At 44.2% G+C, this 14996-nt stretch overlaps 1 protein-coding gene across 1 annotated transcript in view; it reads right to left on the bottom strand.

Annotated features, from left to right (window-relative positions):
• Positions 1-14996, bottom strand: part of sdk2b (sidekick cell adhesion molecule 2b) — a 920539-nt gene that overhangs the window by 154099 nt on the left and 751444 nt on the right. The window contains exon 15 of the mRNA XM_061931841.1: positions 8935-9082. Coding sequence (XP_061787825.1) covers positions 8935-9082 — 148 coding nt within the window. The remainder of the gene's footprint in view (positions 1-8934; positions 9083-14996) is intronic.

Here is a 14996-nt window from a genome sequence, read left to right as displayed (position 1 = left end):
ATAGTGGCCTTCAACTCTTCTGCGTTTTTGGGTCTGGCATTCTGCATCTTCCTTTTCACAATACCCCACAGATTTTCTATGGGGCTAAGGTCAGGGGAGTTGGCGGGCCAATTTAGAACAGAAATACCATGGTCCGTAAACCAGGCACGGGTAGATTTTGCGCTGTGTGCAGGCGCCAAGTCCTGTTGGAACTTGAAATCTCCATCTCCATAGAGCAGGTCAGCAGCAGGAAGCATGAAGTGCTCTAAAACTTGCTGGTAGACGGCTGCGTTGACCCTGGATCTCAGGAAACAGAGTGGACCGACACCAGCAGATGACATGGCACCCCAAACCATCCCCCAACCATGCAAATTTTGCATTTCCTTTAGAAATCGAGGTCCCAGAGTCTGGAGGAAGACAGGAGAGGCACAGGATCCACGTTGCCTGAAGTCTAGTGTAAAGTTTCCACCATCAGTGATGGTTTGGGGTGCCATGTCATCTGCTGGTGTCGGTCCACTCTGTTTCCTGAGATCCAGGGTCAACGCAGCCGTCTACCAGCAAGTTTTAGAGCACTTCATGCTTCCTGCTGCTGACCTGCTCTATGGAGATGGAGATTTCAAGTTCCAACAGGACTTGGCGCCTGCACACAGCGCAAAATCTACCCGTGCCTGGTTTAGAGACCATGGTATTTCTGTTCTAAATTGGCCTGCCAACTCCCCTGACCTTAGCCCCATAGAAAATCTGTGGGGTATTGTGAAAAGGAAGATGCAGAATGCCAGACCCAAAAACGCAGAAGAGTTGAAGGCCACTATCAGAGCAACCTGGGCTCTCATAACACCTGAGCAGTGCCAGAAACTCATCGACTCCATGCCACGCCGCATTAACGCAGTAATTGAGGCAAAAGGAGCTCCAACCAAGTATTGAGTATTGTACATGCTCATATTTTTCATTTTCATACTTTTCAGTTGGCCAACATTTCTAAAAATCCCTTTTTTGTATTAGCCTTAAGTAATATTCTAATTTTGTGACACACGGAATTTTGGATTTTCATTTGTTGCCACTTCAAATCATCAAAATTAAATGAAATAAACATTTGAATGCATCAGTCTGTGTGCAATGAATAAATATAATGTACAAGTTACACCTTTTGAATGCAATTACTGAAATAAATCAAGTTTTTCAAAATATTCTAATTTACTGGCTTTTACCTGTATGTAGGATTAACCGAGGGAGAGTTCAAAACCAGATGGAACAATCACAAGGCTTCTTTCAGGAACCAAAACCTGCGGAATACCACAGAACTCAGCAAACACATTTGGGACCTCAAAGACAATAATGTTGAATATTCAATAACATGGCAAATTCTTGCATCCAGCACACCTTACAATAGTGGTAATAAAAGATGCAACCTATGCTCGAAAGAGAAACTGTTTGTTATTTACCGTCCAGACCTGTCATCCCTCAACAAGCGCAGCGAAATTGTAACAGCATGCCGCCACAGACGGAAACACCTCCTAGGTAACACATGAGCCAATCACCACGCCCCTACGCCAGCCTGTACCCACCCACTCTGTGCCCTATATAAACCATGGTATGTGAATGCTCCCATTAAAATCTCCTGATGATTGAGGGAACCCCCCCTCATGAAACAGGCCTGTAGAGATGAAATAGTCTTGTGATTTTTTTCCCACACATACATATATATATATATATATATATATATATATATATATATATATATATATATATATATATGTTCCTTGCGCACTAATTGACTGAAAGAGCACGCATTTGGCGCGATGATGTCATGTTATTGATGGGAAAATGCACTTGTAGACAATATGATTTGCCTGAGCGTTGCCTTTTTGCCTTTCCATTAAGAACAATAAACTAGTTTTTAGTATAAGTTTGCTGGTTTCAAGAAATGTAATGCCGAGCGCATATCATTATGTCAAGATAATGGCACTAGCATTTACTTCGTTTAAGAATATTTTTCAACATATTGAGAAAAAAGGTCTCATATTTGTTTTTTCTACCAAGAAAAGTGCACTTGTTATTAGTGAGAATATACTTATTTTAAAGGTATTTTGGGGTTCATTGATGTTAGCTAATTTTACTTTACTATTACACATTTTCTTCCATGCGGCCCCTGAGCTAAAATGAGTTTGACACCCCTGTGCTAATGTAAACAAACACCGTCTTTCTTAACCGGAGTATTGTTCAGTCTTCTAGCCGTCCATAGCGTTTCCACTCGTATGTATTCTTCATTCATCACTCCAAGCAGCGTTTGTACGTTTTACAATATAACTAAAACAATTCTTACTTACTAAACCGTCCCGTGTGTGATGTCTGTAGGAGTGTTTTCACATATTTTTGTACGTGCATTAGCATTAGCGAATATGCGAACACGTTTACGAGTGTCCATGTTAGTATTATTAACTTACAATAACATTCTTTTTGTGTTGTTTCAGTTTCGTAGAATCACCAAAACGTCACCGTGGAGTTATTGAGTCTGTTTAGCTGATTGGAGAGCTAGCTTCCGCGGCTAGCGGGTCCATGACCATGACTTCTGTTTTGTTTGACCAGCCGTTTTACTGCCGTGTTACAGACACCGTTTTGAAACAATTAATGTATAACATTTACAGAATATTTATGTGTAAATAACGAATATTTATGTGTAAATAACAAATATTTATGTGTAAATAACGAATATTTATGTGTAAATAACGTATATGTCTGCGGCGTATAATGATATGGATTCCCCGCACCCTATAATGTTGTGGGTGTGGCTTATTTACCGGTGCGCTCTATCGTCCAGAAAATACGGTATGTAAAATTGATATCTAATTTAATACTAATCAGATAATACAATACATTTTTTTTTTTTACGATTTTTGAATAAAAAATATAACATTTTATCATTATTATCTAGATTTATTGTATGCATTTTTTTTTGCATATTGTTGTTTTTCCTAAAATGTTTCGAGAATGAAAAGCAAATCTGATGCAAAAAAATATAATCTAATTATTTAGCCCAGCACCCCCCCCCGCGACCCCAAAAAGGGACAAGCGGTAGAAAATGGATGGGATGGATGGATGGATATTTACAAATTAGACAACACAATAATAATACAGTAAAAATACTAAATACATTTATTTTATTTAAATTTGTATGACAAATACCATATTGGTATTGTTATTATTATTACTATTAAAAATAAAAACAAATATTAGGTAATTTTTTTTAAATGATACAGAGAAAGTTTAAACAAATACATTATAAAATTAAGAAAAATGCATTACACCACATATGGTTTATATTCATTAAAAATGTATTATACAATTTAAAATGTGTCATGTCTGTGTAATCATGTTTTGTTTTAAGTCATGTTTTGTTTAGTTTCTGTCTTTTCACTCCCTTGTCTTGTTTGCATGATTACCCATTAGTTTCACCTGTTCCACGTTTGGACTCATTGTGCACTCTTGTTTGTCACCATAGCAACCATTAGTTTTCACCTGTCACGTCACGCACCTGTTTCACGTTTTGAGTCACGCACCTGCTTTCACTAATCATGTCCATAGTATTTAAGTTCATTCATTTTCTGTTGTTCGTCCTGACGACATCCCCGCATTTATGCTCCTGCACACTCCCCACACCCTGATGACCCTTGCTACTCTTTTTTCATGCCGGTTCCATGCCAAGTAAGTTTTTGTTTATTAAGCCACAGTTAGTGTTTTGTTTAATTGTTCATAGTTTCTGCCAATGTGCAAGTTTTGTGTTTATAGTCTAGTTTTGTACCTCCGCCCCTGTGCGCGCTTTTCGTTTATTCTTTTTTTTGATAGTTTAAATAAATCATGTATTTACCTTCACGCCATGACCAGCCCAGTTCATTTGCACCACGGGAGAACAAACCAAGCCAAAGTCCAAGTCATGACAAAATGTTAAAAGAATGAAACTAAAATACAATAAAATATGCCAAAAAGCATATATAAGTAAAATTGCTATCTAATTAAATACTAGTCAGGTGATTCAATACAAGCTACAAATACTATTAACTATATTTTTGATAAAAAATACTATTTTTTTTATTATTATTACCTTATTTTATTACATGCATTTTCTACATATTGCTTTTTTTAAGTATTATATAAAATACAAAGAAAGATAACCACGTAACATCATTTCAAGTAAGACAAATGTAACATTATGAAAAGGAAATGTAATGCAACTTCTGCCTGAATGCAGCTGGGATAGGCTCCAGCACCCCTGTGACCCTGAAAGGGACAAGCGGTAGGAAATTAATGGATGGAAATCTAATGCTAAAAAAAAAAAAAAAAAAAAATCTGATTATTTACAAATGAGAGAATACAATAAAATACTACAAATGTTACTTAAATGAATGTTTTCATTCTTATTCTTATTTTTTGTCGCTTATTTTGTTTCCCGATGGCGTCAGGCTGTGACGAGCCGAGCTGGAGGTCAGTCTTTGGAGGCGACGCGGCGCGCGAACGCACGTTGCTCACGGCGCCTCTCTGGCCGTCTTACAAGCTCACACGCCGACTCTTGACTTGAGGGATCAGTCCGTCCAGCCGGTTGCCACGGAAACAGGCTTCATGAGCGCCCTCAAACAATGTATTGACATGTCATGTTCCCTACTGAGGAAGTTGTTAGACGTGTTCTTAAAGCCTGCTCACGGCACACCAGTGAAGTTTGTCACGTTGTGTAAATGGTCAATAAAAAGAGAATAAATCAACTTATATTCAATCGAATAGACTGCAAAGACAAGATATTTCATGTTCACACTGAGAAACTTTGCAAATAATCATGGACTTAGAATTTAATGGCAGCAACACATTGCAAAAAAGGCATTTTTACCACTGTGTTACATGGCCTTTCCTTTTAACAACACTCAGTAAAGGTTTGGGAACTGAGCAGACACATTTTTGAAGTGGAATTCTTTCCCATTCTTGCTTGATGTACAGCTTAAGTTGTTCCTTCTCATATTTTAGCCTTCACATTTTCAATGTCTCGACTACAGGCAGGCCAGTCTAGTACCCGCACTCTTTTACTATGAAGCCACACTGTTATAACACGGGGCTTGGCATCGTCTTGCTGAAATAAGCAGGGGTGTCCATGATGGCAGCATATGTTGTTCCAAAACCTGTATGTACCTTTCAGCATTAATGGTGCCTTCACAGATCAGTGTTTCCCACAGGACAGGCATCTATTTGTGGTGGTGTGGTCGAGGGGCTGGGGGGGTGGCGGCGGCAGCGGCGATGACCAAGAAGAACGCGGAGTTGCAATATAATTACAACATTTTATATGTACATATTTATATACAGATTTGAACAATTAGTGATTCACTGAAATATATTTATTAATTGTGGTTCTTACCAAAAATATATCTTATAAAATATAAAAGCTAAAATGTCTCTTAAAGCTCTGCCCCTTTAATTAGTGCATACTAAATAATTTAACTTTAGCCTACTACTACAACCATATTATTTACCAGCAACATGAAGTGAAACAGAGGCAGAGGTGTCCTGCCACAGTCAGTCAACCTCCTCCTCCTCCTCCTGCTGAACAGGTCGCACCTGTGGTCCGGACTGTAGGCTTACCTCCTCTCCAAGTCCAGCCCTTTTCGGCCGTTGAAAATATTTTTCTATACTCATCTGTGTGAAGGAGTGAACATCCAACATTAGAATGTATTACTAACGAGCAGAAGCGCTCTATGTACAGTGCCGTCTAACCAGCAGCTCAACACATGCAGGGTTCAACGTTAAGGTTTTTTTCTACTTGCCTGACTTCTCAAATCTACTTGCCCCAATATTTTTACTTGTCCTGCCTAGGTTTTTTTCTGGCTGTGTAGTGCTCATGGCTTATATCTTACTAGAATCCTTCCCGTTGACTATTTACAACACTACAAAGTATTTATCATTATTATTATTATTATTATTATTATCTATAATTACATTTAAATGGCATTGCATACATGTAAAATGAACAGGTCAGCCACCTGTTTAAAGCCCGATCACAGTTGAAATCTTGAAATGAAGGGCCTTTAATGGCCAAAACATTAACCTGGACAACATTTTAACAGCTGGTTGGCTCAGATTGTATTCTTTTCATTGCATTCACATGCTGCAGTGGACAGTGGACAATTATCTTCAGTATTAAAGCAGTATCTGAAGCACCGTCTCCACGTGTGTTTATTGACAACAGGGTTCTAACCTGGACACGTTAGCTCGTCGGTATGGTAACACGTGACTGTTACTACGTGCGTCTGCCCCGGGCCCCGAGTCAAACAGCGGCGGTGTTAATGAAGCAGCGTCAGGCTGCTCACCGTCAGTGAAACGCTCGGTGAAATCGCGGATTAACGTTAAATATATGACGAGCCGCGAGCGATGCAGCTATAACCTATATTACCCTCGTATTTGGCGGAGTTACCGCCACCTACTGCACCGGAGTTGTAACTACAAGCAACATTCACAGACAGAGTCCCATTGCTTTTATGAGCGGTCGAGCGAGTCAAAAGCCGAAAAATCCATTTGTGGCGGACGTAATTCTTTCGTGGCGGGCCGCCACAAATAAATGAATGTGTGGGAAACACTGCAGATGTGTAAGTTACCCATGTCTTGGGCCACTAATACACCCCCATACCATCACACATGCTGCCTTTTACACTTTGCGCCTAGAACAGTCCGGATGGTTCTTCTCCTTTTTTGGACGTCCACAGTTTCCAAAAACAATTTGAAATGTGGACTCGTCAGACCACAGAACACTTTTCCACTTTGCATCGGTCCATCTTAGATGAGCTCGGGCCCCAGCGAACCCGGCGGCGTTTCTGGGTGTTGTTGATAAATGGCTTTTGGCTTTGCATAGTAGAGTTTTAACTGTAGCGACCAACTGTAGTTACTGACAGTGGTTTTCTGAAGTGTTCCTGAGCCCCATGTGGTGATATCCTTTACACACTGATGTCGCTTTTTGATGCAGTACCGCCTGATGATATTACGGTCCGTAATATCATGGCATACGTGCAGTGATTTCTCCAGATTCCCTGAACCTTTTGATGATATTACGGAGCGTAGATGGTGAAATACCTAAATTCCTTGTTGAGAAATGTTGTTCTTAAACAATTTGCTCAGGCATTTGTTGACAAAGTGGTGACCCTCGCCCCCGTCCTTGTTTGTGAATGACTGAGCATTTCATGCTTTTACACCCAATCATGGCACCCACCTGTTCCCAATTAGCCTGTTCACCTGTGGGATGTTCCAAATAAGTGTTTGATGAGCATTCCTCAACTTTCTCAGTCTTTTTTGCCACTTGTGCCAGCTTTTTTGAAACATGTTGCAGGCATCAAATTCCAAATGAGCAAAAAAATAACAAAGTTTGTCAGTGTGAACATGAAATATCTTGCACTTGCATCTAGCACTACAAAGACAAGATATTTGATGTTCAAACTCAAAAACTTTATTTTTTTTTGCAAATAATAATTAACTTAGAATTTCATGGCTGCAACACGTTCCAAAGTAGTTAGGAGGGCATGTTCACCACTGTGTTACATGGCCTTTCCTTTTAACAACACTCAATAAACGATTGGGAACTGAGGAAACTAATTGTTGACGCTTTGAACGTGGAATTCTTTCCCATTCTTGTTTTATGCAGAGCTTCAGTCGTTCAACAGTCCGGGGGTCTCCGCTGTCGTATTTTACGCTTCGTAATGCGCCACTCATTTTCGATGGGAGACAGGTCTGGACTGCAGGCGGGCCAGGAAAGTACCCGCACTCTTTTTTTAACAAAGCCACGCTGTTGTAACACGTGCTGAATGTGGCTTGGCATTGTCTTGCTGAAATAAGCAGGGGCGTCCATGAAAAAGACGGCGCTTAAATGGCAGCATATGTTGTTCCAAAAACTGTATGTACCTTTCAGCATCAATGGTGCCTTCGCAGATGTGTAAGTTACCCATGTCTTGGGCACTAATGCACCCCCATACCATCACACATGCTGGCTTTTACACTTTGCGCCTAGAACAATACGGATGGTTCTTTTCCTCTTTGTTTCGGAGGATACGACGTCCACAGTTTCCAAAAACAATTTGAAATGTGGACTCGTCAGACCACAGAACACTTTTCCACTTTGCATCGGTCCATCTTAGATGAGCTCGGGCCCAGCGAACCCGGCGGCGTTTCTGGGTGTTGTTGATAAATGGCTTTGGCTTTGCATGATAGAGTTTTAACTTGCACTTACAGATGTAGCGACCAACTGTCGTTACTGACAGTGGTTTTCTGAAGTGTTCCTGAGCCCATGTGGTGATATCCTTTACACACTGATGTCGCTTTTTGATGCAGTACCGCCTGAGGGATCGAAGGTCCGTGATATGATGGCTTACGTGCAGTGATTTCTCCAGATTCTCTGAACCTTTTGATGATATAACAGAGCGTAGATGGTGAAATCCCTAAATTCCTTGCAATAGCTGGTTGAGAAATGTTGTTCTTAAACAATTTGCTCAGGCATTTGTTGACAAAGTGGTGACCCTCGCCCCGTCCTTGTTTGTGAACGACTGAGCATTTCATGCTTTTACACCCAATCATGGCACCCACCTGTTCCCAATTAGCCTGTTCACCTGTGGGATGTTCCAAATAAGTCTTTGATGAGCATTCCTCAACTTTCTCAGTCTTTTTTGCCACTTGTGCCAGCTTTTTTGAAACAAGTTGCAGGCATCAAATTCCAAATGAGCAAAAACTACCAAAGTTTGTCAGTGTGAACATGAAATATCTTGTCTTTGCAGTCTATTCAATTGAATATAAGTTGAAAATTATTTGTTGTATTCTCTTTTTATTTACCATTTACACAACGTGACAACTTCACTGCTTTTGGGGTTTAGTATTCTGGTGTGGTATCACCAAGATCTTAAATAGGGAGATAGGTATGGAGCCGTGGTCGTGGCAGCTCACCGCTCCGTCTCCTTGCTGAACTGTCCCTTGCCCACGTCGTTGACGGCGCACAGTCGGAACTGGTAGGAGCGTGCCGGGATCAGGCCGTTGACCGTCACCGCCGACGACTCGGGTTCGATGTTGGCCAGGAGGATGGCCCAGGGAGCGTCTGCAAAAAAAATAATAATAATAAGAGCAAGGTTAAAAACAAACAAAAAACATAGAATGATGTGGTTTTTTTTTCATAGTATGTTCCATAAATCTCAAGTTGAATAGGGTAAGTCTGCATTCTTCTCCCCCGGACACGCCTACTCTCTTGCGATTGGTCAGGGGTCAAAAATGATTTTAAAGTGGAATATTTGATGTGAAGTCATTTGAGCCTTGAATACTTCACCACAACATTGATTTGGATTCATTATTATTTTGTGCAAATTCACATATGCTCACATACGTACATAGGTACCTACGCTCCCACATACATACACAAACACAGTACATATTTACCTACCTAATGTTCGTACATCCACACGCACATTCAATATACAAACATACACATACCGTATTTTCCGCACTATAAGGCGCACCTAAAAACCACAAATTTACTCAAAAGCTGACAGTGCGCCTTATAACCCGGTGCGCTTTATATATGGATTAATATTAAGATTCATTTTCATAAAGTTTCGGTCTCGCAACTACGGTAAACAGCCGCCATCTTTTTTCCCCGTAGAAGAGGAAGTGCTTCTTCTTCTACGCAAGCAACCGCCAAGGTAAGCACCCGCACCCATAGAACAGGAAGCGCTTCTTCTTCTACTGTAAGCAACCACCCGCCCGCGTAGAAGAAGAAGAAGCGCGCGGATATTACGTTTCATTTCCTTTGTGTGTTTACATCTGTAAAGACCACAAAATGGCTCCTACTAAGCGACAGGTTTCCGGTTCATGAAAAGACGCAATCTCTCCATCCGCACACTGACTACTATTTCACAGCAACTGCCTAAAGACTTTCAAGAAAAGCTGGCTACTTTCCGTGCATATTGTAAAAACAAGATAGCTGAAAAAAAGATCCGGCCAGAGAACATTATCAACATGGACGAGGTTCCACTGACTTTTGATATTCCTGTGAACCGCACTGTGGATACAACGGGAGCACGTACGGTGAATATTCGCACCACAGGGAATGAGAAGTCATCCTTCACTGTGGTTCTAGCTTGCCATGCTAATGGCCAGAAACTTCCACCCATGGTGATATTCAAAAGGAAGACCTTGCCAAAAGAGACCTTTCCAGCCGGCGTCATCATAAAAGCTAACTCGAAGGGATGGATGGATGAAGAAAAGATGAGCGAGTGGTTAAGGGAAGTTTACGCGAAGAGGCCGGGTGGCTTTTTTCACGCAGCTCCGTCCATGTTGATATACGACTCCATGCGCGCCCACATCACGCTGGTTTTTAATATATTATTAAAGTTTGACTGACCTATCTGACTGTTTTTTTGACATTCCTTTAGCGCAGTTAGATGCGGCTTATAACACGGGGCGGCTTATAGGTGGACAAAGTTTTGAAATATGCCGTTCATTGAAGGCGCGGCTTATAACCCAGGGCGGCTTATGGTGCGGAAAATACGGTACATATTTACCTACCTAAAGTTCGTACATCCACACGCACATTCAATATACAAACATACACATGCTGTACATATACATTCACTGTACAAACACATATACACATTCTGTACATATACATTCATTGTACAAACACATATACACATTCTGTACATATACAAGTACATATGCATACTTACACTCATGCACATAATCACGTTTCATCAAACATATATTAACGTTGTTGCCCTAGGGTAAACTGGGTGTAACACATGGCACACTGACAAAGCTTAACCTATTGTGACTATAACAATCTACAAGGTTAATGTAGGTTGCTTCTCTTTCTCCCCCTCCATTTTTCTGCATTCGTTCGTATCTCAAGTTATCATTACGTATATGTATTGTTGCATTTAAACAACTGTATTGTTGATAATAAAGGTAAATTATTGGTATTGTTCATTATCAATAGCGCTATTTCTATTGGTATTTGTATTGATCCATTTGTAGTGTAATAATGCTCATTGTCATTTCTGTATTATTTTTTATTTACTGCTTATTTGCTATTACTTTTACCATCATATTTGTACATGTCCTATTTGCTGATGTTGCTCTATTGTTGTTGTTGTTGTTGTTTGCTGTTGTTGTTTTTGTCTCTCTGTCTAATCCCCCTCTTGTCCCCACAATTTCCCCCTCTGTCTTCTTTTTTTTTCTCTTTCTATCCCCTCCTGCTCCGGCCCGGTTGCACTAAATGATAATATAAATACATTTAATAAAGTCAAATACAAATAAGGCAACAAGAGAAGTATCCTACACTTCTCTTTTGTAAAGTAAATCTGAACAGCCGACATGGGCATCTACATCAACTATATGATTTGCCTGAGTATGTGCTGCGAGCCGTTAAAAAAAATGAGTAAAACCTCTTTTGCACAATCAGCCTTTTCGTATAAAGCGATAAAGGAATGGAACGACCTCACAACAAACTTGAAAAGTCTAACAGATGACTCTTAAAGCCCTACTGATGTCATGTCTGTGTAATCATGTTTTGTTTTAAGTCATGTTTTGTTTAGTTTCTGGCTTTCCACTCCCTTGTCTTGTTTGCATGATTACCCATTAGTTTCACCTGTTCCACGTTTGGACTCATTGTGCACTCTTGTCACCATAGCAACCATTAGTTTTCACCTGTCACGTCACGCACCTGTTTCACGTTTTGAGTCACGCACCTGTTTTCGTTAATCATGTCTGTGTTATTTAAGCTTTTCATTTTCTGTTGTTCGTCCTGACGCTCCACGACGCCAAGTGCCGCCAGTCGCAGCTCCACGACGCCAAGTGCCGCCAGTCGCAGCTCCACGACGCCAAGTGCCGCCAGTCGCAGCTCCAAGACGCCAAGTGCCGCCAGTCGCAGCTCCAAGACGCCAAGTGCCGCCAGTCGCAGCTCCACGACGCCAAGTGCCGCCAGTCGCAGCTCCACGACGCCAAGTGCCGCCAGTCACAGCTCCAAGACGCCAAGTGCCGCCAGTCACAGCTCCAAGACGCCAAGTGCCGCCAGTCGCAGCTCCAAGACGCCAAGTGCCGCCAGTCGCAGCTCGATGACACCAAGACCCACACCAAGACCAAGACCAAGACCCGCCATGCCAAGACCAAGACCCGCCATACCAAGACCAAGACCAAGACCAAGACCCACGCCGAGCTTCGCCGCCTGACTCACCACGCCAAGCCACGCCTGCCACGATGACGACGCGCCTGCCTCCTCGTCGGCCACGGATATGGCCGCTACCTGGTCGCCCGCCACGCCAAGTGCGCCCACCTCCCAGTCGGCCACGAATGTGGCCATTCCCTGGGCCCCCGCCTCACCTGCTGCAGCGGCGTTCCACTCGCCGCCGCCACCTAACTCTGCCCCGGTGGATACGGGGACACGTGGTCTGGCGACCCACCGCCATGTCCCCCTCCCGCCCTCCCATGACTCTTGTTAATTTTTTTATGGACATCTGGTATCTGTCCTTAAGGGAGGGGCTCTGTCATGTCTGTGTAATCATGTTTTGTTTTAAGTCATGTTTTGTTTAGTTTCTGGCTTTCCACTCCCTTGTCTTGTTTGCATGATTACCCATTAGTTTCACCTGTTCCACGTTTGGACTCATTGTGCACTCTTGTTTGTCACCATAGCAACCATTAGTTTTCACCTGTCACGTCACGCACTTGTTTCACGTTTTGAGTCACGCACCTGTTTTCGTTAATCATGTCTGTGTTATTTAAGCTTTTCATTTTCTGTTGTTCGTCCTGACGACATCCCCGTATTCCTACCCGTGTCACACTCTGTCCACCTCTGCGCACTTCATGTCCATGCCAAGTAAGTTTTGTTTATTATTGCCGCAGTTAGTGTTTTTTGTTGTTCATAGTTTTTTTGCCCCCGTGCAAGTCTTCTGTTTTCGTTAGTCAAGTTTGTACATCCGCCTTGAGCGCGCCTTTTGTTTGATCCTTTCTTTGTAGTTATAGTGTTAAAATAAATAATGTCTTCACCTTCAAGCCATGACTGGTCCAAATGTTCATTTGCACCACGGGAGAACAAACCACGCCAAAGTCCAAGTCATGACAGATGTCGTCAGCAAAAAAGTTCTCCCGCAAGACATTTGGACAATTTTGACGAGGGAACATGGGCGGTCCTGCTCGCGATGGAGGAGGAAACGCTGCGCTACTCCTCCATGGAGCGCAGAGATATGATGTGGGGGCCAAATGGAAGACTGGTGCCAATAAACTCCGTGTGGACCCACGACATTGGCGCGTCGCTCCCGTCCCGGAAACGTCGCAGAGGACGAGGAAAGACTTCCGCGAGCCTGCAGGACACGCCGCTCCCACAAGCCCCTCCCCCTCCGGGCGGAAGCAAGCAGCAGTCTGCCCGGCTTCCCCATGATGACATCACAGCCCAGGATTTTTTTTTCAACTCTTTTTCTTTTGAACACCCGCCTCCAACAAAAGACTCTAATGGCATGTCTTTGATAAAACATTATCAAAACATGTTTTTTAGAAATTAGGTCTAATCAGTCCAAGCCACGTCCCAAATGTCATGCCCCGCCCCCCAAGACTCATGCCCCGCCCCTCAAGACTCAAGTCCCGCCCCCGTCACAATTTTTTTCTTTTTTTCCGCCCACACAACCCCAGGTGGGGGATAAAAAAAACATTGTGGCCAAAATAAAGGGGAAGTTTCGGTCCCCCTCCTGTCCTCCCTCCGCCCACCCCTAGAGGGAGTTCCAGACCGCAGGGAGCGCGTCTGGTATCCGCCCCTTGAGGGGGGGGCTAGGGCTGGGAATTGTTCAGGTGGGGTGGCTCTGCATCACCATGCCAAGCCACAGCCTCCAGCACGGCCGCCACCACCAGTCTTCCGACCTGTCAAGCCACAGTCTCCAGCACGACCGCCCTCACCAGTTTTCCGACCTGCCAAGCCGCAACCCCCAGCTAGGCCACCTCCACCTGCTCCAAGGCTAGCTCCACGGCTAGCACCTGTTGCAGCTCCACGGCTAGCACCTGTCGCAGCTCCACGACTAGCACCTGTCGCCGCACCTGTCGCCGCACCAAGGCTAGCACCAGCTCCACGACGCCAAGACCAAGACCAAGACCCTCCACGCCAAGTCCAAGACCAAGACCCTCCACGCCAAGTCCCGCCAGTCGCAGCTCCACGACGCCAAGTGCCGCCAGTCGCAGCTCCACGACGCCAAGTGCCGCCAGTCGCAGCTCCACGACGCCAAGTGCCGCCAGTCGCAGCTCCACGACGCCAAGTGCCGCCAGTCGCAGCTCCAAGACGCCAAGTGCCGCCAGTCGCAGCTCCAAGACGCCAAGTGCCGCCAGTCGCAGCTCCACGACGCCAAGTGCCGCCAGTCGCAGCTCCACGACGCCAAGTGTCGCCAGTCGCAGCTCCAAGACGCCAAGTGCCGCCAGTCACAGCTCCAAGACGCCAAGTGCCGCCAGTCGCAGCTCCAAGATGCCAAGTGTCGCCAGTCGCAGCTCCAAGACGCCAAGTGCCGCCAGTCGCAGCTCCAAGACGCCAAGTGCCGCCAGTCGCAGCTCGATGACACCAAGACCCACACCAAGACCAAGACCAAGACCCGCCATGCCAAGACCAAGACCCGCCATGCCAAGACCAAGACCAAGACCAAGACCAACGCCGAGCTTCGCCGCCTGACTCACCACGCCAAGCCACGCCTGCCACGATGACGACGCGCCTGCCTCCTCGTCGGCCACGGATATGGCCGCTACCTGGTCGCCCGCCACGCCAAGTGCGCCCACCTCCCAGTCGGCCACGAATGTGGCCATTCCCTGGGCCCCCGCCTCGCCTGCTGCAGCGGCGTTCCACTCGCCGCCGCCACCTAACTCTGCCCCGGTGGATACGGGGACACGTGGTCTGGCGACCCACCGCCATGTCCCCCTCCCGCCCTCCCATGACTCTTGTTAATTTTTTTATGGACATCTGGTATCTGTCCTTAAGGGAGGGGCTCTGTCAT

The sequence above is a fragment of the Nerophis lumbriciformis genome, linkage group LG39 (assembly GCF_033978685.3).
Source record: "Nerophis lumbriciformis linkage group LG39, RoL_Nlum_v2.1, whole genome shotgun sequence".
Lineage (NCBI taxonomy): Eukaryota > Metazoa > Chordata > Actinopteri > Syngnathiformes > Syngnathidae > Nerophis > Nerophis lumbriciformis.
This window is presented reverse-complemented; position numbering and strand designations above follow the sequence as displayed.